The following is a 25,392-nucleotide window of genomic DNA, read 5'->3' as shown; positions in this document are numbered from 1 at the left end:
CCGGTGGGCATTGAAGAATGAATGGCAAGAGGGGAAGGTAATGGAATTTAACGTACTGGTAGAAGAAACGGGCGTACACTTATGGCAGTAAATTACCTACACCAGATTGGTGCGGCAGGTGAAGGAGAAATGGTCAGAAATAGTGCTCGAAGACCAACCCGACATAGCCATAGAAACAATATGATATCTCAGAAGAGGGGCACAAGGTTTCTCGAATATACGAACTGCTGATGTCGAGGGTGGGAAAGGAGGCGATCCAGCTGAGACGGGACTGGGAAGAGGAAGCCGGGGAACCCATGAATGACGGGCTGTGGGCGAGGGCTCAGCGATACCACCAAAAAGTATCCAGGAATGCGAGGCTGCAACAGATCTAGCTATATGTTACTCACAGAACGTATATGACCCCCCCCAGAAGATCGCTCGATTCAAGAATTTGGGAATACAAACATGTCCAAAATGTGGGGAAGTGAACGCAGGGATGATGCACACGTTCTGGGCATGCCCGGAAGTTGGAAAATTCTAGGGAGAAGTAGCCCACTGTTTATCCGAGAAAGGGATCACGCTAGATGTGGAATCTGTGTGGGCATGCATGGTAGGGGGCTTCTCTAGACCGCGCAGAATGAAACACGTGAGCAAACTCATGGACTTGGCATACATACTGGCCAAGCATAGAATTGCCATGGGGTTTAAAGTAAACAGACCAAGGATAGAGGCCTGGTGGCACAATCTCCTGAAATGGACAGAGTGGAAACGGCGGTATGGATTGAAGCGGCCAACAGGGGTGGGGGGGTGTTAATTGGAAACTCTGATGGCCTGGAGACATCTAGTGGCCACGCTCTCTGTGTCCACCCAGGCCCGCCCAAGTGAACATGACTCCTCTGATATTACAGAGGGGGCGATACCCGCAGAGGAAACAACGGCGGAGGGCAGAGGGGAGTAGGCTCAAGTTAAGGGGGAGGGTAATGGGAAGGTAGCGCCCAATTTACGATACTGTATACGATGCTTGAAGTTATACGACATGCACTGTTGGGTTTGTTTATGTTGATTTGTTGTAAAAAATAATTAAAACTGTTATTTAAAAAAAAATGGAAATTAGGCAACTGACACAAGGCCACAGCCAGGGCTGAAGAAGATCCGGTAGCCCCCGCTGCTCAAAGTGGCCCGCTCCCCAGCAACACTCAGATCCCCTGGGCGCAGAACATGTGCGAAGCTGCCAACCCGGCTTCTCCTGCTTTACCACAGCTGATCCGGAGCCCCCGGGGGGAGAGCTGCAACTACCAAGGGAGACCACGCTCCCCTGCAATTAGCACACAAGTAAGAGGAGGAAGGGTGCACAATCCATCTGAGACAGATCCAGTATGGGGGGAAAAGTAATAGCCCCACCACGCTACCCAAGGAAAGCTAACCTCCCTGGCGGTGCAGGGTGGACCACAGATCGGGACCCACAAAAGAAGCACCAAAGAAGCCAGAAGCACCAAAGAAGCTCCCTCCCTGTTGGCAGAATCCTATGCAGTGCCCTTAGGGACCACTGCACACAATTAAGACTACAAGTGGTAGTACAATTTCACCTTTGGTACAACCCTGTACTACATAGAAAAAGTGGTAGCAATGGCTGAGCAGCCAGACTTGTTAGGCAGAAACCTGTGCAATTCCCTTAGGGACCACTGCAAAAAGTTTAAGACCACAGGAGTAAGCAGTAAACCCAATTGGTAGCAGTCTGCACCACCCAGATTTACCTGGTAGCTGTGGCTGAGCAGTCAGACTTCTCTCAAAAGAGATAGGCAGTATATAGAGTATACACAATAGGGCTAAAAATACAGTAGCACAAGCAAACACTGACCAGAGCTTTGGTATAAAAGTATATAATTATTTATTTAAAAACACACTTGTAAAAATACACTGGCACTAATATGTCAAGCAAGTTCAAACACAGTCACTATAAGAATATACACCTCCCTAGTTAATTATTCGACAAGTCTAGGTTAAGACACCACTTATTTAGCAAAACAGAGGTGAGCGCGTAACCGTAGATGGCACTACAATAATTTGTTTAAAAAGGGAGAGAAAAGGCAGACTAGGAAAATAACACAGTACCAACACTTTTAAGAAACCACAGCAAGTCAAGAAAGGCAGGGTCTACTGTATAGCAAAATGTTCATAGGCCAGGCCCACTCTTGGAGAGAGCAAGGCGGAATGTGCCCAAGATCATACAGTGGAAATGCACTCAGTCTTTGCAGAAAAGTCAAAAAGAGGTTGGGTCATTCCAGAAAGGTAAAGTAAGCAGGTCCGAGGTCACCCCAGGATAGAGCGTCAAGGATTTACGGGACACCTTGGACAATCTGTTGCAAGGGAGACCAGGCGGGACACTGTACCTGAAATGGTGAGAAAGCTCCAGCGGGGGCAGTTGTTCCTGGCAGCGGGTGCAAGTCGGGGCTTCGTCAAGGGGAAGAGAAGATCTCGATGTGGAGGAAAGCTGGAGGTCGTTGCACTGCCAAGGAAGAAACCAGCCACGGAGTTTCCCGGTTAAAAGGTACGACCCTTTTATTCGCGGTAGTGGTGAAGCGTAGCTATCCGGCCGCCGGGGTGCTTGGCATGGGCGATTCGACCACAAGACGATCCAGGAAGGCGAAAAAGGGGAACTGGTTGGTCCCACCAGCTCAAAGGGAAGAAGACTCTCCTGGAAGAAGATCTCCTCTGTCGTCGGGGAAGTGGTGAGTTCGTACAGCAGGGATCCACCGGTGGTGTCGTCGTTGTAGAGGGCTCAGCTTCTCCCCTCTTCGGATTCTTTAGGTCCTGTGGCGACTTCCGAAGTTCCAGTCCCCAAAGCCCTGCTTTTATGCAACAAAACCCCCATTCATCAGCCTAGCTGTCACTCAAACATGCTGAGTGGTGAGCCGGGCGGCTCACCACTTAGCATGGTGAGCCGGGTCAATCACACAAGAGTGCGACTTGAGTTGCCAAGGCAACTCAGTCCAGGGTGCCTAATCCCCCTCCCACACATCCTGTTGACCCCAGACAGAGTGGCACCATTTGGAGGGCTTCTGTGGAGAAGCCCGCCAAAAAGTGGAACAAAGGGCTCGACTTGGGTTAGAGTTTCAGAGGCGAACACAAACGCCATTTTAAAACCGAGTCCTGGCAAAAAGACCCAACCGGGGAATAAATATTAAATAAATTACCCGGCGGTATCTTTAACATTGCACCAAAATGTGGTGCGTTTAAAAGGAATGGGAAAATCACCATAGGAAATATTTTGGTGAAATATTTCGCATGGTATCAACTGCCACTTGCCAGAAACTCGACAAGGGGGGGGACTGGACAGTGCCCCCTTGGAAAACAGACCCAGGAGCAATCGAATTACCCCTACCAGTACTTCCACAATATGATGGTTTGTACTGGTTCTGTTCACAATTTGAGACTAGTAAAGCCAATGGTGACTTTACCTGCCCTGGGAGACAGTAGTCAGTCCAGTCCCAGGGTATGGAGTCTATGTTTGGGGGTCACTATGACACCCATGTGTTACTGCACTGAGGGTGCTGTGTAACACACATACCAAAAACACATGAAGCCCTATGGAGTAAAAGACCCCATAGCCCATAAAACACATTACATAGTCAAAGGACATTCTCAAATCATGCCTAAGAGTGGGAGAAAAAGAGTCTCACTCTTAGCAGGAGAAAAAAATAAACCCCAAAAATCCAGCAAAGCTGCTGGGGGACTCGCTAGGTTTGGGAAATTAGCCTCAACAGATAATTCTCCCTAACAAGACTTATCTCAAAAGCGAATGAGCAGTAGTAGAGATTACACAAAGGACTACAATCACTGTGACTCAAGCAAACACTGACTCAAGGTTTTTGGTTAAAAAAATATAAGTACATTTATTTTTAAAGCATCTGTTCACAAAACACTTCACTTCTATTAAAATAAAACCACACTTCAAATATACTGCACAGAACCAATTCCTTTTGTGCAGATCAATTCAAGGTAAGTACATTGGGATTTGACAGACCGGTGTTGTGAAACAAAGACATTACCGTGGGTTATTATGCAATCACTTTTGACAGTAATGTCAGTTCGGTTTTACGAAAGAAAAGCGTACCCACGGGAAGAAATGTAACCGAAGTCAAACACACTTAGCACATGCATTAACACAAGAGAATAGGGGATACAAATCATAGGCAATACTTTTGTCAAGGCAAATAGAATCAGAGGACACTTTCTAAAAAGTAGGTAAAAGTCAATAGGCCTGCGCCAATGTCAAAGGTAACATGGGTCCTGTTGTCGAGGATCACAAGGTTAGAACAGTTCACGATTCGAGATTGCTAGGAGTACTTGGATATTGTAAAAAGGGAAGCAAAAGTTATAAGAGGGAAGGAAGAAAAGGATAAGCCTTTGGTGAGGAAAAAGGGTTCACCCCAATTCCTCGAAGTTGGACACAGTACTTTATTTGTTTGACTGGAGCTTCAGTCGTGGGGACAAGAAGGAGGACGTCTTGAGCAACCTGCACTACCCATGGATAAGGCCAGCAGCAGCGAAGCAACGATGAATAAAAGGTGCGCTCCTTTAAAACAGGAGAGGCTCTTCAGATGGTTATCCGGACCACTACAGCAGTGTGCAGCGATTTCGACAAAGAAGAGGATCCTCTGGCTGTTGAAGATGAGTTGGTTGATCCCACCGGATCAAGGGAAGAAGACTCCGGACTGGATCTTCTCTGTTGTTGAAGGGTAGATAGCTCAGGACTGCAGCAGGGCTTCACCGGGACTCAGGAGTTGCAGCAGCCGTCTTCTTCTCCGCTTCTCTTCGGTTCTTGTAGTTCCTGTGGCGACTCTGACTTCCAGCACAAGAGCCCTGTCTTTTATGCCAACAGCCCCCATTCACACAGCCTGCTGTCAATCACTCAGCAGGGGGGTTATCCGGGCCGGACAACCACGTCAGCCAATCGACACAAAGTGCGACTTGGGTCTCCAAGGAGACCCGGTGCAGGGGGTGACTAAACCCCTCCCTCATATTCAGCCCACCTAGACACCCAGACGCCAAAGGAGGGCTTCTGGACAGAAGCCTGCCAAAGGTTGGCTAACAAAGAAGGCAAACCTGGTTTGGCGCGCAAAGTAAAACACAAGAAACACTTTAACAAAAAGAAATGGCGATTAAACCCGAACGGAGCCAAAATAAATAGTATTTGGTAAAGCGGGTCTATGTTCGAGGCTAATACAATAGCTTAAAACAGTGCCACCTTTATATACTATAATCGCGGTCAAAAGGTTAGGGTAGGTACTACTGCCACCAGCCAACTCTTAAGGTTAAAAGAGCGAAAAAAGCTCCAAGAGATGCAGACAAAAAGGGGTAGGAATATACCCTTTCCAATACTCCATGTAAGATGGGGGGTGTACTGGGTCTGCAGTTTAATTTGACTATATAAAGCTAATGGCAACTTTACATGTTTCTGGGGGACGGTAGTCAGCCCCAGAAAAATGGAGTCAGTGGGAAGTCTCAAAGACAACCCTGTGTCACTGCACTAAAGGTGCTGTGTAACACACACACAAAATGGGGCTCATGGAGTGGTGTGGCTCCAGAGCCCAAGATCACACAAAAAGTAGAAATACACATGGCAAAACACATGTAAGAGTGGGAAAAAGGCTCACACTCTTACCAGGTGGAAAAAATAAACCCCAGAAATCCTGCTGGACTACGAAAACCTGCGCCAGGAGCGCGCCACTCAAGTACCAGGTGCACACAGGGCAGATCGGCTGACAGGCCCTTGCAACCCCCCTGCATACAAAATCCCACCGCTGGTGGATATACCTAATAGGCAAAGGTCGGAAGATCTCAACCACCCCACGCCCTGAGAGATGTGGCAGTGACTTGCTGCTGGGGCAGAAAGAGGAAAAAGAGCATGCCCAGGCCCCCAATTCCACCCTAAGTAAAGACAAGTGACCTATCAATAGGTTAAGATAGACCATGCTGGTGGAACCGTTCCCAGAGTGCTGCCCCGGAAGAAGGGGCCGAAACAAAAGCAGTTGGAAAATTGGTGGCACAGGGAAGCAAGACCCCCCCCCTTGCTCTGACACCTAAGCGGGTAACACCGCTGTTCCAGAGTGTCGCTGATCACCCACAACAGAACAACTCAGATACCAGGGACTAAAGCGAGACCCAGACAGTCGAAAACGAGAGCACCGGCCAAAACCCAACTAGGCCAACTGGAAAAGTGCTGGAGACACAGGCGGCGAACAGACAGCAAATCACTTCCTCCCCCCCCGGAAAGTCCTAACAACTCAGTAGCACCACCACTACACACCATGGCGTCAGACAAGGAGGAACTCCAGAATTGCCTGAAGGGGATGGAAGCCAGGCTCACAAATACGTTTCACAATCAGCTGGAACAGTTAAAGGAAGAACTGAAATCTTCCCTTCAGTAGGTGAGCAGAGAAATGGCGGACCTGGGTGGAAGGATAAATATTGTCGAAAATGGTCTGTCAAATGTAGCAGAAGAAACTAGCCAGAACAGTGCCCTACTAGACCAGCTTGCTAACGAAACAACCAACCAGGAACTACAAGCAGAAGACCTTGAGAATCGCTCAAGGAGGTCTAACATTAGGGTCAAAGGCCTGGCAGAAACGATCCAAGATAAAGTCCTCAGAGACACTATGCAACAGTGTTTTAGCAGCATGCTCCCGGACACGCAGCCAGGGCAAATTGGGTTCGACCGGATACACAGAGTTGGTCCAAAACGGAACCACTCCGGAGCAAGGCCTAGGGATGTCCTGATAGCAGTAACATCATACTGCCTGAAAGAAGACATCCTGAGGACAGCAAGGTCTCACAATGATCTCACAATGAATGGCTTGCGCATTCAAATATACCAAGACCTAGCATTGGTCACCCTTCACAAAAGAAGACTGATGCAGCCAATTACAAAGGCACTCCAAGCAAGGCAAATACAATACAGTTGGACATATCCGTTTGGCTTATCATTTACATGGGAAGGCAAGCAAAAGAAAATTAACACCTGTGAGGAAGGCCGCACATTACTGCAGCTGGAGAAAGACCAAGATTGCCCGGATGATCGTCCAAGATGCAACCCTCCTGGCTCAGCGAGTAAACCTTGGGAATGGTCAACTGAAAGGAGGCAAAAGTAAAAGACAGCAGAAAAGACCAAAGTCCGGCAGCAGAGCCAGGAATGACTGGTGGTGGAAGAGCAACAGGACAAGCAACCAATAAGGCAATTAATAACCTCAGAACAATGGTCGCGGACTACAATATACAGAGGCATATGAAATTCACTGGGTGGAGGAAGAAAGATACACCGTGGAAACTACATCAGGATAAGATCAGATCCTGGCAGTGCATAGACTGGGAGCAAGTGAAGGCCCAACACCCAGTAAGGAGTGAGGGGTGGATTCCCTCGAATTGGGGCCGCAGTTATTCTCAGTCAGGGGGAGCGTGCGGGGGAGGAGGGGAGAAAAGGGAGGGGTGGAGGGTTGGAGGAAGGGGGAAAGAACCAAGAGCCACAGTGATAAAACGGGCTAATGATCCAGGAGAAGGAGGAATAATTGGTTTGGGGACATGGGAGAACAGGGTACAAGTAGCAGGGGGTGAATCAGGCACCTTAGGGCAAATCCCAGTGCGATGGCTGAGGTGAATATAATATCAATTAATGTCCAGGGGTTGAACTCTCCAGCGAAGCGTAAGGCGGTCCTGAGCAGATTAGAAACAATGCATGCCGGGATAGCGCTCCTGCAAGAGACACACCTCCTGCAGAAAGATAAAAAGCGGATGCGCAACAGGTCATACCGAACACAATTCTTCTCCTCCGGTGGGAAAAAGACAAAGGGGGTGGCCATCCTTTGTAGTCGCGATCTGGAGTACCAGAAATGGCAGATGATAAAAGATGTGGAGGACAGATATGTGGGGGTTAAAGGCACAATCCGAGGTCAGATGTACACGATCTTCACAGTATATCTACCCAATGAAAAACAAGACCAACGCATATTCAGATTGCTCCAGAAAGTGGGAGGGTGGTGCGTAGGCCAGATAATCATGGGGGAGACTTCAACTGTGTAATGGACCTGAAGTTGGACAAGACGCTCCCCCGAAGGCAGCGGACCAGAGGAATAGACAGGCCCTGGGTAAACTATTCCAGGATTTAGAGGTGATCGAAACATGGCGTTTCTTTGAGGGAGAAACTAGAGAATGTACACATTTCTCAGCAGTGCATGGTGGCTACTCGAGAATAGACATGATATTGGTCTACTCCACCCTAATCCCTAGCATCACAAATATTGAGCTAGGGGTGCAGTATCTGTCAGACCACAAAGACACTGCGTGCGCTCAGGAAGATTAGAGCCAAATTGGATGTCCTCTATCCACTTGCCACGGATCATGGAACAAGAAAAAATGAGTATAGGAGACCCGATTACGGCCCAAGAAGTTAGCGAAGCGATAGCAGCCCTTCCACCGGGCAAGACACCAGGTCCGGATGGCTTGGGAAATGGCTATTATAAATAATTCCACACACAACTGATAACCCCCCTCACCCTGATTTTCAATGTAATCAGAGAAGCAGGGGCAGTATCACAAGATATGGGTAAATCAGCTACGATACTACTCTTAAAACCAGAACGAGACCCAACTGACTGCGCCAGCTACCGACCCATTGCCCTTCTTAACACAGATTCGAAACTGTACGCTAAAATATTAGTGAACTGTCTAGCGCTGTCCTGCCCGGAATAATACTTGGTGACCAAGCAGGTTTCATCAATGGGAGACACACACAAGACACCGTCAGGCGGGCGATTGACGTTATCGAATGGGGCCCAAGAAAGAATCAAAAACCCTCAATAGCAGCCCTAGACGCTAGGCAGTCTTTCAACAGTCTGAATTGGGAATATTTAAAGTTGCTGCTGGAGGGATTTGGGTGTGGACCGACCTTTACTAAAATGGTCTCGGCAAACTATCAGCTACCGTCTACAAACTTTCTTGTTAACGGCCATACCTTGCGGCAAATTGATGATATTAGTAGAGGCACTCGTTAGGGCTGCCCCCTTTCACCATTGGTCTTTGCAATGGTGATGGAATCCTTTGCAATCTACATCAGAGAAGATCCAAACATCAAAGGGGTGGTCAGGGGGGAGACTCATCATAAGGTTGCGCTCTACGCTGTTAGGGAGAATTCTCTGTAAAGGCTAGTTTCCCAAACCTAGTGAATCCCCCAGCAGCTTTGCTGGATTTTTGGGGTTTATTTTTTTCTCCTGCTAAGAGTGAGAATCTTTTACTCCCACTCTTAGACATGATTTGAGGTGTTCCTTTGTCTTTCCATGTGTTTTATGGGCTATGGGGTCTTTTACTCCATAGGGTCTCATGTGTTATTGGTGTGGGTTACACAGCACCCTCTGTGCCGTAACCCAGGGGTGTCGTAGCGACCACCAAACATAGACTCCATACCCTGGGACTGACTACTGTCTCCCAGGGCATGTAAAGTCACCATTGGCTTTACTAGTCCCAAATTATGAACAGACACCAGTACAAAGCATCATATTGTGGACGTACTGGTCGGGGCAATTCGATTGCCCCGGGGTCTGTTGTTCAAGGGGGCACGTCTCTGTCCCCCTGATCGAGTTTTGGCTGGTGGCAGTGGATACTACTTTTTATATTCGATCGTAAATATATCTCTATGGGATTTTCCCATTGTTCGAGGCTACCAACTTTAATTATTTAATTCCTATAGCCTCGAACATACCGCCGGTTTATTTATTTAATATTAATTCACCAGTTGGTATTTTTTGCCAGAACTAGATTCTAAAATGGCGTTTGTGTTCTCTTCTGTGACTCCAACCCAAGTCGAGCCCTTTGTTCCACTTTTTGGCGGGCTTCTCCACAGAAGCCTCCAAAAGTGGTGCCACTCTGTCTGGGTACCACAGGGGGTGTGGGAGGGGGTTTCGGCACCCTGGACTGAGTTGCCTTGGCAACTCAAGTCGCACTCTTGTGTGATTGGCCGAAGTGGTGAGCCGGCCGGCACACCACTTAGCATGTTTGATTGACAGCTAGGCTGAATGAATGGGGGTTTGCTGCATAAAAGCAGGGCTTTGGGGACTGGAACTTCAGAAGTCGCCACAGGGCCTAAGAATCCGAGGAGGGACCTGCAACGACTCAGTGGAGCCCTGCTGAACTGTCTCACCACTTTTCCCGACGACAGAGGAGATCTCCAGTCCGGAGAGTTGTCTTCCTTTGAAGTGGGGATAACCAGTTTTGCCTTCTTTTCACCTTCCTGGAGCATCTCGTGGCCGCCTTGCCCGTGCCAAGCACCCCGGCAACTAGAATACCACGGTTTACCACTACCGCGAATAGAAGGGTAGTACCTTTTAACTGAAGAACTCTGCGGCTGGTTTCTTCCCTGGCAGTGCAACGACCTTCATCTTTCCTCCACGGTGAGACCTCCTCTTCCTCTGGACGAAACACCGACTGGCACCCGCTGCCAGGAACAACTGCCCCCGCTGGAGCTTCCTTCACACTTAAGGTACTGTGTCCCGCCTGGCTTCCCTTGCGACAGATCGTTCGGGGTGACAGTAAAGCCTAGACTTTCTAACCTGGGCTGGCCTGGGACAACCTAGCTAACTTTTCCTGACTTTAATTTCATTCTTTGTGTGCAAACTATCTACAAGACTCTTTGGGCATAACCCCACTGTGTGAACCTGGACCCCTTCTGCTTGCTCTCTCCAAGAGTGGGCCTTGCAATTGACTTCCTTGCTCTCCAGTAGAACTCTGCCTATCCAGCCTTACTGTGGTTCTTTTAAAAGTATTGAAATGTGTGGGCTTCCATAACTCTACCCTTTTCCCTCCCTTTTTAATAACTTATTAGAGTGCCATCTTATGTTAAGTGCTCACCTCTGTCTGAAAATAAGTGGTGTTTCTCACTAAGACTTGTCTAATTGTCTAATAAGTAATTAGGGTTGTATACATATATATATAATAGTGACTGTGTGCTGAATTTACTTACCTATTTTGTGCTAGTGTAATTTACAAGTGTGTCTTTAAATAAATAATTATATACTTTTACACCAAAGCTCTGGTCAGTGTTTGCTTGTGCTACTGTATCTCTGTACCTATTGTGTATACTCTATATACTGCCTAACTCTTCTTGAGGGAAGTCTGACTGCTCAGCCACAGCTACCAAGTGAATCTGTGTGGTACAGTCTGCTACCAAGTGGGTTTAATGCCAAACACCTGTAGTCTTAAATCTTTTGCAGTGGTCCCTAAGGGAACTGCACAGGTTTCTGCCTAACATACGAAGATGATATCATGCTCTATGTGTCTGATACCAAGAACACCCTACCCAGAATAATAGTCAAGCTACAGAGGTTTGCAGAGGCCTCGGGATTCACAACAAACTACACAAAATCTAAAGCATTAAACATCACTGAGGATAAGGAGGAGGTGAACCCCTTGGAGCGCCTCTACCATCTGCAATGGGAAAAACATTCTCTGAGCTACCTAGAGGTACACATCACCAAAACCTTGGGGAATGTCTTCAAAGCAAACATAATGCCTCTCTGGAAACGCCTGCAGGAGGACCTGACGAGATGGGACACCCAGGAATTCTCCTGGTTTGCGAGAATAGCAGCCACAAAAATTACGCTCCTTTATGTAGCGAGCTCAATTCCGTTAGACATACCACCAAGGCTTATCATAGAACCGCAAGAAGCAGTTTTTAAATTTATATGGCACAACAAGAAGCCCTGAATCCAACGGCGAATCATGATTCGCCCGACTCTACTTGGGGGGCTGGGAGTCCCAGACATAGAGATGTACATACTAGCGGCACACCAAGCACCAATGCTAAAGTGGGCACAGCCTAGGCCCTCGCCTGGCTGGTGCAAGCTGGAAAAAGCAGCCACAACAACCCTGTTAAAAACCCTACAATTCATGAAACCTAAAACCCGAGATAAGGGAGGAGCACTATTCGAAACCACCAGGCAAACCCTACGGGGCTGGGACCAAGCCGCCCACAGGATCAAGATCCAGAAGGGTCTGGGCCCACTTTCACCTATAGCAAATAATGCTGACTTCTCCCCTGGACTGGACCCAACGTTTTGGGAGGGATGGAGTGAAGCCAAAACACTGAAGCTCCAAGACGTATATCAGCTTAACACAGTGTTGTCATTCGAGACATGCAAACAGAAATTCGGTTTAGGAGAACAACACAGGTACAGATATCTCCATTTGTGGCACTGGCTCGCCCATCCAGAGACAAAGAAGGCAGGGTTGCGAACACTGCTAGGCCTAGAAGTTACCATACGAGAGGGTTCAACCACGAAAGCTATCACTCTTCTTTATAGACTACTAGACAAGTCACAAACATCAGACCCGCTGCAATATAAGAACGACTGGGAAAAAGATATAGAGGAAGAGATTCTGGAAGAAGAATGGTGCCAAATATGGGTTAGAGTGCATAAACGATCTAAATCGGCATTGATCAAAGAATCGGCGTACAAAATCTGCAACCGGTGGTACCTGACCCCGAATCGCCTACGCAAAATGAATCTAGCATACCCCCCAATGTGCTGGTGTCAATGCAGTAATTGAGGGGATATGTTCCACATGTGGTGGACGTGCCCGAAAGTGATCATCTTTTTGAAAGAAATTTGAGGGCTCATCAAGGACATAACGGGGGCCGAACTGCCTTGGTCCCCAAAAGTAATTCTGCTGGGCGCAGTGGCAGAGGGTAAATATGCTGCATCAGGAAACAGGGCAGCCCTAATCACACACTTGCTGATGGCAGTAGAATGACAATCGCCCAACGCTGGAAATCGATCGACGGGCCCACTTACCCCCAAAGTATGGTGGGTCATGGCGATGGAAAACATTTGCCCGACTAATCCTGGGAAATACTTGAAGTTCCTGGCACTATGGGATCCTCTCAAGGACTACGTAGGAGAGAGCGAAGCCCATTTCTTCAAACCAAACCACCTCAAGACGATACATTTTCGATAAGAGGCAAGGAGCGCCCGGGTCCCAAACCCGGGCTCAATGAAGGGAGCCGAAACTTGATCGAAGACTCTTGGTTAAAACTGGGGAAGAGGGGTGGGGTGGGGGAGGGTGAAGGTGGGGGATTAATAGGATAGGGGAGTTAATGTTTGAAGAGGAAGACCATATTGATGTTCTGTTAAGACAAAAGTTGCATTATTTTAGTTGTTTTGAGGATTATGTGCATGACTGCCATAGATGAAGGTCTATTGAAAATAAAAACGTTTTTAAAAAAAATCCTAGAAGCGCAACAGATCCATAAATTAGCCACTTGTTATAAGCTCTTAGAAAACTCCTCGATGGAAGAGAAGCTCCCCTACATGATATCATGGGAAAGGGAATTGGGTTTAGAGATCCCCGGGGAGTCTTGGCAGAGGATATAGGGCAGGGCCAAGAAGAGTTCCTGATGCACCACGGTACAGGAAGGAGCCCTTAAACTTTGCTTCCATTGGTACCTAGCCCCAGCCAGACTGCACGCGATGAGCCCGGCCTAACTGGATATATGCTTGCACGGATGCAGTGAACGAGGGGACCTAGCCCACATGTGGTGGCACTGCCCAGTCATACAATCGTTCTGGTTGGAGATAAGATAATAACATTTAAGAAATCACTGGTTCCTTGCTCCCCATGGACCCACGGGTTCTGTTACTGGGAGACGTCCCGGATGACCGGTCATTCCCAATTACGGGCCATAGTGCAGACCTGATCTCCCAATTACTCACAGCAGCCCGAATCACACAAGCTCGCTTCTGGAAAACAGTAGAGGGGCCACACACTTCTTACTGGTGGGTGAAAGTTTGGGAACTGCTGGGGATGAAGAAGCTCACGGCTATGGTAGAGGGGAAGTTGCCTAAGTTCACACAGACATGGGGGGGCATTCTTGGACTATGTGTCGGATAGAGAGCAGATGTTTTTCAGCCGTTACTATGAAACCCTGATGTTTGGCATTGTTACCTTTTTCTCCTTTTATTTTTTTTCTTCTTCTCTCTCTCTCTCCTAAATCTTCCATTCTTCCTCTTAATCCTTGCTGAATCCCTCCCCCCTTCATTTACAACCTGCTCCTACTGATTATGTGGTCATGTTTCGCGGAACAGTTCTAGTTACAGGTTATTAAAAAAAAAAAGAATTTCAATGTAATACGCCTTTCAAGAAATGATCAGCTGCTTTCGTCTGAACTGCATGTTATTCGAAACTTCAATTAAATATAAGTTTTAAAAAAAAAATAAAGTGAGAAAACACTAACAGAAGTCTACAGAACAGAAACTATAGTAAAGAACCTCAGCAGCTAGCAGAGTCTACATAATAAAGCTTCTTCATTTGAGAGTTACCTCCAATCTTGGGGTCGAGGTATTCAGGGAACCAAAGGATGAAAGAAAGAAAATGTAAGGGAGCTGTCAGTGAAATTGAAGATGTTTAACCATTAGATGTATCTATTGCACGTTTCCTGAAGGTGCAAGATTCTGGAGTTGGAGGCTATCGGAGGAGACCTGATCTTTTGTTATTTTTTCCACTTCCCCATTCACCAAGGCCTGGACAGCAAAGTATTTTTAATCAAAAGACTGCTGGGAGGACCCGACTAAGGGTTCTGGAGGACTCTTTGTCTGCTGCTGCAGAATTCAGTGCTGGGACCTGATACAGGGACTCTGTCTGGTGACCACAAGCGAGATGACAAGGGAACTTGATACCTATCCAAACAATCTAGCGGGAAATACATTTCCCACAATGCCCCTTATGAGCAGAAATAAAGCCGTAACACAATCCAAGAAGAAACATTGAGGACTGAGGAGAGGGTAAACCTTTCAAAATACCCAGTCAGGTTGTTTAAGCAATGGAAAACATTAGAAAACCAGTTTTAGGGCCCAAAGCCAACATTCTACTGAAAAAAACACCATCAGATGGGCTACATCTGCCACAATGCCCTCCTCTCCCAACTGGAAAACCTTTTAAAGCTGAGGGAAATTAAACTATCACTTCAAGGACAGAGGGCCATGGGAAAAGCTGAGGGAATTTAAATACTCTTATAACCCCACCTAACACACTTAACTTCTCCACAGCAGCGTAACAAGATATCCTCAGCACAGGCAGCTTGTCCAATCTGTGACATGGAGAGTTTATTTCCCAACTCTTCATGAGGTGAGCAAGTTGCCTGCCCTCTGTAGCTTTGCCATTCCCCGACACATGATCCGATTGGTGGATAAATATTGTTCAATGATTGGCTCTGCAGTCTGAGTGCGGTAGCTCCAATGCCTACTTTTATCTGAACTCATTTAAAAAAAAGGCTTTTTGACTTTGCTTTCCAGTGGTGTCTAATGTGTGTTTTGTTATCTGCATGAGTGGTGAAGACACCCAGAAAACCTGCTCCATACACCCTCTGTAAGGCACTTCGGGTAGCAGCCGGGCTGCTCCAGTACCCAGGATCTTTTCCCTCTCATAGAAAAGGATGGGGAGTTGCTCCAACTCACCACAAATCTTAAGACAAATTTACTTTCCTATCGTTCACGATTTTGGACAGAAAACCACTTGGTGTCATGGAGTGGTGGGTTGGTCCTACATTTGCAAGTTTGTCTCCTGTTTTTGATAGTTATTCTTGTGAGGTAAGTAGTTTTACAATTAGCTGTCCTGAGCCAGTTGAGAGGTACCGGGAGCAAACATTGCGAAAGTCCTTACAGTCAGTAAATTGTAAATTGAAATACTTGGACATATAACTGTCAGGTTTTAACTGTCACATTTGTACATTCCTTTATGGCACAATTTTCTTATTAGTTAATTGTTTTAGTAATTTTCAAACCCATATACAATTAATGAATTTAAACATTTTCTGCCTGTTCCTCTGTGGAAAGCTAGATATAGCTAGATATATAGGATCTCCATGTTGTTTTTATTGGAAGTGGATCTCACCGGGGCATGAAAGCTTGAATTCTACTTCAGTGTTTTTTTCTGTCTGCCATGTTGGAGATTTCTGCATGCCTAGTTGATCTGGGTCTGTCTAACTGGGATCTGGAATGTTTCATAACCTATAAATCTTATAAAAGTGAATATGCTGTGTATTTCATGTACAAAACATTCTGTTATTTTCAGGATATTAATCCAGTTAAGGGAATTGCCATTTCATTCATTAATATTTGTTACTTTTCCCTCAGACCATTAAGCGCACGTTTGATAAGAAAGCTGTAGAGGTCTATATGCGGTTTAAAGATGAGCTTACGCTGGTCAATAAAGAGCTGAGCAAGAAGCAACCACACTTGGCGTCACATATGCCCCATTATGCTGGGCAGGCTCACTGGGTGCGTTGCCTTCGCCATCGCATCGAAAGACCCATGGAAGTAAGTCTCCATTCCAATTGTATTACTGCATCACAGACTACACTCAAGAGGAGCTGCATATAGAGAACCAGATCAGAAGCATGTTATGTCACATTATTTTATTACGATTTGTACCACAAATCGTTAGAATTTGCTTGGTTTCAAGGTGCTCATGTACACATGAAATGGAAAAGGCGGTCTGATTATGGGACCAGAGGGTAAAGACAAGCAGTTGTGCTTAACTGGTGGTGCATGTAGAAACGGAGCAACTGGTGTGTGGTTGTGCTTTCTGCGTAGATTGGGGCTTGTACCCTGGATGTGCTTTGTTTTCAAATGGAAGTCCGGGTTCAGGGGAGTTTCAATGTGTTTTGGCGAGTGGACCAGTTTGCAGGCTGATTAAAACCGTGTAGATTTATGGATTGATTGGTGTGGGTTAAGCCGTTTGTGTTGAGTTAAAGTGTATGAAACATCATGAGCTTGTTAGATTGTGTTCATTGTGTATTTGTGAATGAAATTGCTTCGGCATGCTTGGATTTCTCATTGGTATTGGTGATGGGGAAAGATTTGAGAGAGGCTTCAGGTTCATACATTTCTGGCTTCGAGTCCTTTTTCAGAGAATATGGGCTGATTATTTTTAGTCTTAATAGACCTTTGTGTGCAAATCCAGAGGCATTTTGGATCTGTTCTATTTGAGTCTTCCTGCAGGTGTGTTCTGGTTCGGTAGTTTGTTCCTTCTGCTCTTAGGTTATTATGTTGAAGCCCTTTTGCCTGTCAAAGAGGCATAGGAGGAGTATGATCGAACATTCAGAAGTAGTTGGGAGGAGCAAAGTCAGGTAGATAGTTGTAATGGGGGATAGATAAGATGCTCAGGAAGACATGAGAAGAAGCTGGAAGAGCTGTGTGTATACAAATGGACCAACTTTATTGTGGGACTCAACTGTGTTTTATGTGCCCGCACCGCTGAAATGAGAGGTGGCAGGAGGAAGGAATTTGCTGCGCCAGGGGTATGTCTGGAATGTACTCATTGCATGGTGAGCCTGTGCATGTTGAAGCCATTCCCAAGAAAACACAGTTGGAGAAGCCCTTCTACTTACTTCCATAGGCCCCCAATAACATTTGGGAAGGGTTGTATGCCAGAAATCCAAATTCACCAAGTTTGCAAAACCTCCCTGAAAAGCCTAACAAAAAACGCGTGTGATTTGGTTTGCTCATTGATGTCATGTTACCAAAAGGATATGTTTTAACCAAAACCCTATGCTTGTGCTTATGGACAAAGTGCTTAAGAACACAAAGCCTGTCTGTGGCTTAGCAGTGGTCAGACATTTGAGCCTTCCACAGTGTCATGGTGAGTGATGGCATGTAGAAACCATGCCCAAGAAAACACAGCATGCAAAGCCCCTCTATGTTCTCCCCTAAGCCCAAGAAAGCACAGCTTGTAAACCCCTCTGCTTGCTCCTTTAAGCTCTGAGAGCCATGTTCTGTAAGGGACAGCTGGAAGGAAATATGGGCACATTTGGCTGAGTATGTGATTTCTTAGGGAGCAGAAGCATCTGCCCAGTCTTCCTGGAGGGTCCAGAGTCCTTCTAGAACCTTGAAGGTAATGATTATATTGGTGTGTGAGGGAGGAATGCTCTTAGGCTGAGGCTGTGCACTAATGGGAGTTTTACATAATCCAGCCTTTGACTCACACCATAAGGAGTGGATGAGTACATACAGTAGCACTTGGGTGCATTCTAGTTACCTTACATTTTAGTGAAAGTGAGCGCCCCCCAAAATACAGTGATAACTCCCCAACGAGAGTCAATAATGGGCACACCCGGGAAGGGGAATGAGACCAAGACCAAGTGTGGGTGAAGATAAAAGTAAAGTTTATCTAAAACCAAATAGGACAAGTAGAGAACTCTGCAAACTCTGAGAGCGCTCTGCCAAAACATCAGAAAATGCACCTTATATTACAAAATTACGCCATCTATGATGTGTGCTAAAGGGGATACATTGAATTGCAGCCATTGGACAGAGGGGACAGAACAGTATCCATTCTGTAGGGGTGGTGCTCCCTGTTAGGCAGAAACCTGTGCAGTTCCCTTACGTACCACTGCAAAAGATTTAGGACTACAGGTGGTTGGCAGTAAACCCAATTGGTAGCAGTTTGTACCACCCAGATTTACCTGGTAGCTGTGGCTGAGCAGTCAGACTTCTCTCAAGATGGGTTAGGCAGTTTATAGAGTATACACAATAGGTACAGAGATACAGTAGCACAAGCAAACACTGACCAGAGTTTTGGTGTAAAAGTATATAATTATTTATTTAAAGACATACTTGTAAATTACACTAGCACAAAAAGAGGTAAGTAAATTCAACACACAGTCACTATTATATATATACAACCCTAATTACTTATTAGACAAGTCTTAATGAGAAACACCACTTATTTTCAGACAGAGGTGAGCGCTTAACATAAGATGGCACTCTAATAAGTTATAGAAAAAGGGAGGGAAAAGGCAGAGTTATGAAAGCACACAATTTTAATACTTTTCAAAGAACCACAGTGAGGCAGGCTAGGCAAAGTCTACTGGAGAGCAAGGAAGTTCAAATGCCAGGCCCACTCTTAGAGAGAGCAAGCAAAATGTGTCCAGGATCACACAGTGGGGTTATGCCCAAAGAGTCTCTGTAGATAGTTCACAAAAGATTGAGATCAAGTCAGGAAAAGTTAGTTAACAGGCCCCAGGCTAACCCAGGTTAGAAAGTCGAGGATTTACTGTCACCCCGAACGATCTGTCGCAAAGGGAAGCCAGGCGGGACACAGTACCTGAAATGGGAACAACGCTCCAGTGGGGGCTGTTGTTCCTGGCAGCGGGTGCAAGTCGGTGTTTCGTCCAGAGGAAGAGGAGGTCTCGACGTGGAGGAAAGATGAAGGTCGTTGCACTGCCAGGGAAGAAACCAGCCGCAGAGTTTTCCGGTTACAAGGTACTACCCTTTTCTTTGCGGTAGTGTTAAACCGTGGTATTCCGGTTGCCGGAGTGCTTGGCACAGGCAAGGCGGCCACGAGATGGTCCATGAAGGCGAAAAGACGGGCAAACTGGTTATCCCCACCAGTCAAAGGAAGAAGACTCTCCGGATTGGAGATCTCCTCTGTCGTCGGGAAAAGTGGTGAGACGGTTCAGCAGGGCTCCACCGGTGGTGTCGTCGTTGCAGGTCAGCTTGGCTTCTCCCTCCTTGGATTCTTTAGGTCCTGTGGCGACTTCTGAAGTTTCAGTCCCCAAAGCCCTGCTTTTATGCAGAAAACCCCCATTCATTCAGCCTAGCTGTCACTCAAACATGCTAAGTGGTGAGCCGGCTGCTCACCACTTGGGCCAATCACACAAGAGTGCGACTTGAGTTGCCGAGGCAACTCGGTCCAGGGTGCCTAAACCCCCTCCCACACCACCTGTGGTACCCAGACAGAGTGGCACCACTTTTGGAGGCTTCTGTGGAGAAGCCTGCCAAAAAGTGGAGCAAAGGGCTCGACTTGGGTTGGAGTCACAGAAGCGAACACAAACGCCATTTTGGAACCAAGTTTCGGCAGAAAATACCAACCAGTGAATTTATATTAATTTAATAAACCGGCGGTATGTTCGAGGCTATATTAAAAAGTGGTAGCCTCGAACAATGGGAAAATCCCATAGGAATATATTTGCGGTCGAATATAAAAAGTAGTATCCACTGCCACCAGCCAAAACTCGGTCAGGGGGGACTGGACAGTGCCCCCTCGAACAACAGACCCCAGGGCAATCGAATTGGCCAGACCAGTATGTCCACAATATGATGGTTTGTACTGGTTCTGTTTTAATTTTAAGCCTAGTAAAGCCAAGGGTGACTTTACATGCCCTGGGAGACAGTAGTCAGTCCCAGGGTATGGAGTCTATGTTTGGGGGTCACTACGGCACCCCTGGGTTACTGCACGGAGGGTGCTGTGTAACCTACATACCAAAAACACATGAAGCGCTATGGGGTAAAGGACCCATAGCCCATAAAACACATACAAAGTCAAAGGAACACCTCAAATCATGTCTAAGAGTGGGAGAAAAAGAGTCTCACTCTTAGCAGGCGAAAAAAATAAACCCCAAAAAATCCAGCTGCTGGGGGACTCACTAGGTTTGGGAAATTAGCCTTTACAGAGAATTCTCCCTAACACTCCCAGATTGGCTGGCATGGTGCTGATTGCTTCATGGAGCACGTGGGTCAGTTGGCCTCATCTGGGTGAGGCGCAGGGTCAGACGAGATGTCCATATCATGAAGATATGACCTACTTAACATTTTGCCCTTGTGGCCACACATACCTTGAAGATTATTTATACATTTTGACATGTAGGAGTTGTATCACTAGACGTTTGACCTGGATGATAAAAGTGAGACTACATGGGTCCAGGTGCCTAATCTATTCACAATATTGTATTGACACATTCACCAAACATTCCATAGATCTCATGAGAGAATGGTTTGTTTGTTAGTGTGAAGAGAATATATTGCCACACATGGAATTAGTGGTCTGAAGTGAGCTGGGGTGGCACGCAGATGGGGGCATGCAACTGTTGCATCAAAAGGCTTTAGGATGAGGGACGTGTTGTCCATATTTCTTTAACCAGAGTCTGGGGGCGTGGAGCAAGTTTATGGTAACATCGTGTGTCAGGGTCCTGGGGGAAGGTGGATACTTGGTGCGGGCTCAACGAAGGGTGAGAGGTTAGATTTTTAGCATCATGGCATCAGTGAAACAAGGGCCTTTAGCCACCAGCCCAGCATGAGGGGGAGAGCGGTGGGGGCTGAATGCGTGGCGCTGCAAGAGAGGGCCTTGAGGTCAGTTAAGTGTGGTCTTGTTCGATTTGTGGGATCGTACATGACTCATTAGGATGAAATCAAACCAGGGTATTGTCACTATATGTACATCAAATAATAATCGAGTTCTGATTACATTTTATGCTGTGCCTTTGCGTTTATCATGATCATTGTGCTGCAAAAAAGACTCTATTTACATTAGCCTTGTGGCCTTGCCGGATATATTGTACACATGAAAATCTTATACCATCTGAACACATTTGTGAATATGCATAGTAATAAAAACCAGTGAGCATGCAGATTATATATATATTTTGCATATCGAGCAAGCTACTTGGCATATCATACATTAACGTAGGTCTTTGATAGTAAAGGATGTGTGACCAACAACATAGGACTCAGACATGTAGATCATAACTTTGTGTATGGTTCAAGTGTTTTAGATACCATAATAAAGGGATGTTTTGTTATATTACATAGCTTCAGCCCCATAACACATAACCACAGAAGGGGATTTACAACCTTCACAGAGGGGATTAGCATTGTGGGTGAAAAAGGGTGGCACACAGGCATGGGGTATGCATCTGTTACTTCAAAAGAGGAGTGAGGTTGGGGGTTATCCACAGCATATATCTTAAATGTAGGGTCTGCAAAATGGTGGGACTTGTTTGTGGAGATGGATTGTGTTTCCCAGACCCAAACGCTTGCCTGGTCATTTACAGGTCAGTAATGGACAGAGGAAGGTGAATGATGCAGTGTCTGTCTTGTAACTTGTTCTCGCCTAGTCTCCCGTGAGAACAGGACTGCTGCAGGGACACAAGGGGAGAAGGGTGAGGTAAATAACAGGCCTGCAGTGTGCGATCTCGAAGTGAGAGCTGCAGCCCCGCAGGCTGGTTTTGCTTATGAGTCCTGCTTTAACATATACAAAATGGAGTCGGAGTTTGGTACAAAATGCAGTCAGTAATCGACATTCTGTTGGGGCTTTGCATCTGTATGGGTCGTGCCGCGCCCATCCGGCATCCCTGGCCACAGGCACGTGGGTCGCCTTTAGATGAACATAATGTGCAAGTGGGTTGGAATTTAGGGGAGGGGGCCTAAAAGATCTTTCCTCCCATACATTCCACCCTTTCGTTACTTAAGTAATGAATATTATAATTCACCCAATCTTTTACCCTCCTTCTCCTCGGTCATTGCCTCATCCCATGCAGTTGTTCCCTTTTGTGGCATCCGTGCACTGCACACTGCTTTGAAACTCTCCCCAGCCCTAGCATACTCATCTGGAGTGCAAGTCATGTAGATACAGCCCCCATCCCCCTCCAGGTCCACCCACACCTCGTCGTACCAAACTAGCTCACAGGGTTCTTTTATTGTTTTGTGGTATAACCTATCTAAGATGTACCGGTCATTGTATATAGCTGTCATCCTATATCCGACCATGAGTCATCCCGTTTGTACTTGTGCCTTGTGCATCATCTGCACCACTCCTTTTGCATTGCCCATTGTCACCATCATCATTGCACTGTTGGGTACTGCATCTGCGCAGCACCTAAGACCTAATTGGCACACACAAAAAACCAAAAGCAGCAAAACGATGGTGGGTATTAATAGTTTAACAGCCATCTCGAGCCAGGAAGGTACCCACGAAAACATGTCATCGAACTAAGTGCTGGGCTGTACCCCTCCTTCTTTCATACGCTTGCGAAGGTTGTGAATGGCTTCTATAACATTCAATAAGGTCCCATTGTCCGCATCTGCAGAAGGTACGGATGTGCAGCATGCGCCCCCAATTTTTTGGCAAACACCTCCATCCATGGCTGTCAACAGGTCTAGAACGTACCTGTTCTGCATCGTCATCAACCGCAGGGCCCCTAGCTCCACCTTGATCACATTAAATCCTTCTTCTGTGTCGTTGGGCAGTTAGATCAGCTCCCAGCGGGTGGTTTGGAGCCATTTTGCGTTGGCCAGCGTCTGGGTAATTGGGACAATGGCGGCAACAAACGTTTCAGAGGAGTTAAATAGTCGGAACCTGTCTGGGATTTGCGCCAACAGTTCGGAGGATGCTCTGGAGATATAGTTTGATGACCTCCTTTTTCTCGAGACTGTACTTTGCAGTTTTTCCTCGCACAGGGCATATATGGGGGCATCTTCAATTGGTTGCAGGGGCCGTGGATCCTCGGCGGCCGACGGACCTCTCCCCCCTTGGATATGGCTTTCAGGTATCACCATCAGGGCAGAATGCAGCGTTGCCAGAGAGCATGTCCCCCTCCGTGACTGTGGAAGGTGCAGGTACGCCTGTTTGCCGCAGACCCAGTAAGTGTCCATCAGTGCATCTGTCCCTTTTTTCATGTCTGGAATGATAGGTGGTTTGCTACAGTTCTTGTTTGTGCCCATATTTACTTTTCCTTCTCCATGAAAGCACAGTTCATAAGATATTTCTTTCTGCAGTTTGAATGGCTTTTTGAGGGCTGTGACCCCCGTGAGCTTTGCGATGTGTTGGGTCCATATTGGGGCGCACGTTCTCTAGATCCATTGCAATTTTTGTCTGCCAGTCCTCGTAGTGCTTCTGCTTTGCACGTTATCTGCTCGTCTTGCCATTTGTTGTCCGAATATAGCGTTCCCTTTATGACTAGGAAAGGTACTTTTAGGCACATTAGTCCTTGGCGTTTCGAATAGCATGTTTTTTCATTTTGTAGCATTTCCAAAGAAACAGTGTGTGCTTGAAAATTATTTTTTATTCTGCATAATGCAAGATGAAGGAGACACTGTGTATCTGCAACAGGTGATTCTTGTGGTAACAACACGTTGGGAGTACCCGTTGCATGGGGTATCAGAGAGCACACATAGCAGCTCTCATTAGTTGTTTGTTTTGCAGGAGAGCTCATGTCTGCATACCACTTATTAGGCTGGTGGGGGTGTTGAGTGTCTTCTATGGTGTCTAATCCTAGCCCATGGTATTCATCATATTTCTTCCGTACCACCCCCCTTTTCCTTATTTTATTACATCCCAGGTGCCTCGGAGCTTTTCTTTGATCATGCTGTGTTAAGGGTGTTCCGCCTGCCCCTCCCTTTTCCCACTCATTATATAGGGCCATGAAACCTCTCTGCAGTTTTTTCATCATCGTTCACCACAATCTTAGGGAATATTGCATCTTGTTCACTTGTATCAGGTATAATTGATACAGTTGGGTCGGGATCATCATATAACCAGGGTAATTCGGAAGGGTCTGGGTCGTTCATGTCATAAACATTGAACTCTGATTCATTATATCGGGCAGTGTGGCATACTGATACAGTTGTGCTGGTTGTGTTGTTCTCATGCTGTGTACCGTTTCGCTGTGTCCCATGCTCCCAAATGAGTTTGAACCCGTTCCGTATGCGGTGGGTTCCTTGTTTTACCAAGTTGCCCGCCCCCCTCATTTTGATAGATATAAATGATATGGCCCAGTACACCACCAGGCCAAACAACATTGAAAAGAATAATACTGCACAAAAGAACAACCCGCATTCATAAGTGTACTTTTTTAAATTAAATCCCATATTTCCATTTCTATCTAATCTAACATTGTCCATAGTTGGGGCCCCGTCCATTGCCATGGTTACTCCTATAGAATGAAATATAAAGGCGGTTATGCATACATACACATATATTATTTCTTATATATTTTCTATACATTTTGTTTCATTTTAGGCGTTTTTACAATTCGTTTTTTGTGCCCTTTACCAATACTTGAAAGTGGGACAGTGAGAGAGAAAGAGCAACAATCATGTTTTATCATCATTGTTTTTGTAACCTTATAACTGTTTTTTGACAAATATAACATCTATTCACATTTTTTACATTACAGAATGCATGTCTCTTTTCCGTATATTCATCTTATTTCTCTTACTCCTTTGTTTTCACAGATCTCATCAGTTGTGTCTGTTCTTATTTTTGTTTCTTCTTCTAGCCTATTTGTCTCCTCCTTTTGTGATACACGGTCATAAGCTTTGCGTACATCGGACAAATGTATCCAATACCTCAGGCCCTTTACCTTTACTGCTGTGGGTGTGCAATATACAACTTCATATGGGCCGTGGAACCTGAGTGCATTCCTACGACGTACAAAACTTCTCACGTACACCATCTCCCCTGGCATGAGCTGGCCTTTGGACTATCTGTGGCTGGCGTTACGTATCATTTGCTGCTTCTTGAGTGATTGGGGGTGCTAGCTGCCTTGCAATCATACGTGCTTCTTGTGTGAGTTTTTTCAAATACTTGTGG

General features: G+C 46.3%; 1 protein-coding gene across 1 annotated transcript in view; it reads left to right on the top strand.

Annotated features, from left to right (window-relative positions):
* DNAH2 (dynein axonemal heavy chain 2) overlaps window positions 1-25,392 on the top strand; it is a 3,498,763-nt gene that overhangs the window by 551,101 nt on the left and 2,922,270 nt on the right. Inside the window, exon 13 of the mRNA XM_069646273.1 lies at window positions 16,158-16,340. Within this exon, the coding sequence (XP_069502374.1) occupies window positions 16,158-16,340 (183 nt within the window). The remainder of the gene's footprint in view (window positions 1-16,157; window positions 16,341-25,392) is intronic.

This window comes from Ambystoma mexicanum, chromosome 1p (genome assembly GCF_040938575.1).
Source record: "Ambystoma mexicanum isolate Mex_15411 chromosome 1p, UKY_AmexF1_1, whole genome shotgun sequence".
NCBI classification, from domain to species: Eukaryota; Metazoa; Chordata; class Amphibia; order Caudata; family Ambystomatidae; genus Ambystoma; species Ambystoma mexicanum.
The sequence above is the reverse complement of the archived record's forward strand: the minus strand, read 5'-3'. Positions and strand labels throughout refer to the sequence as shown.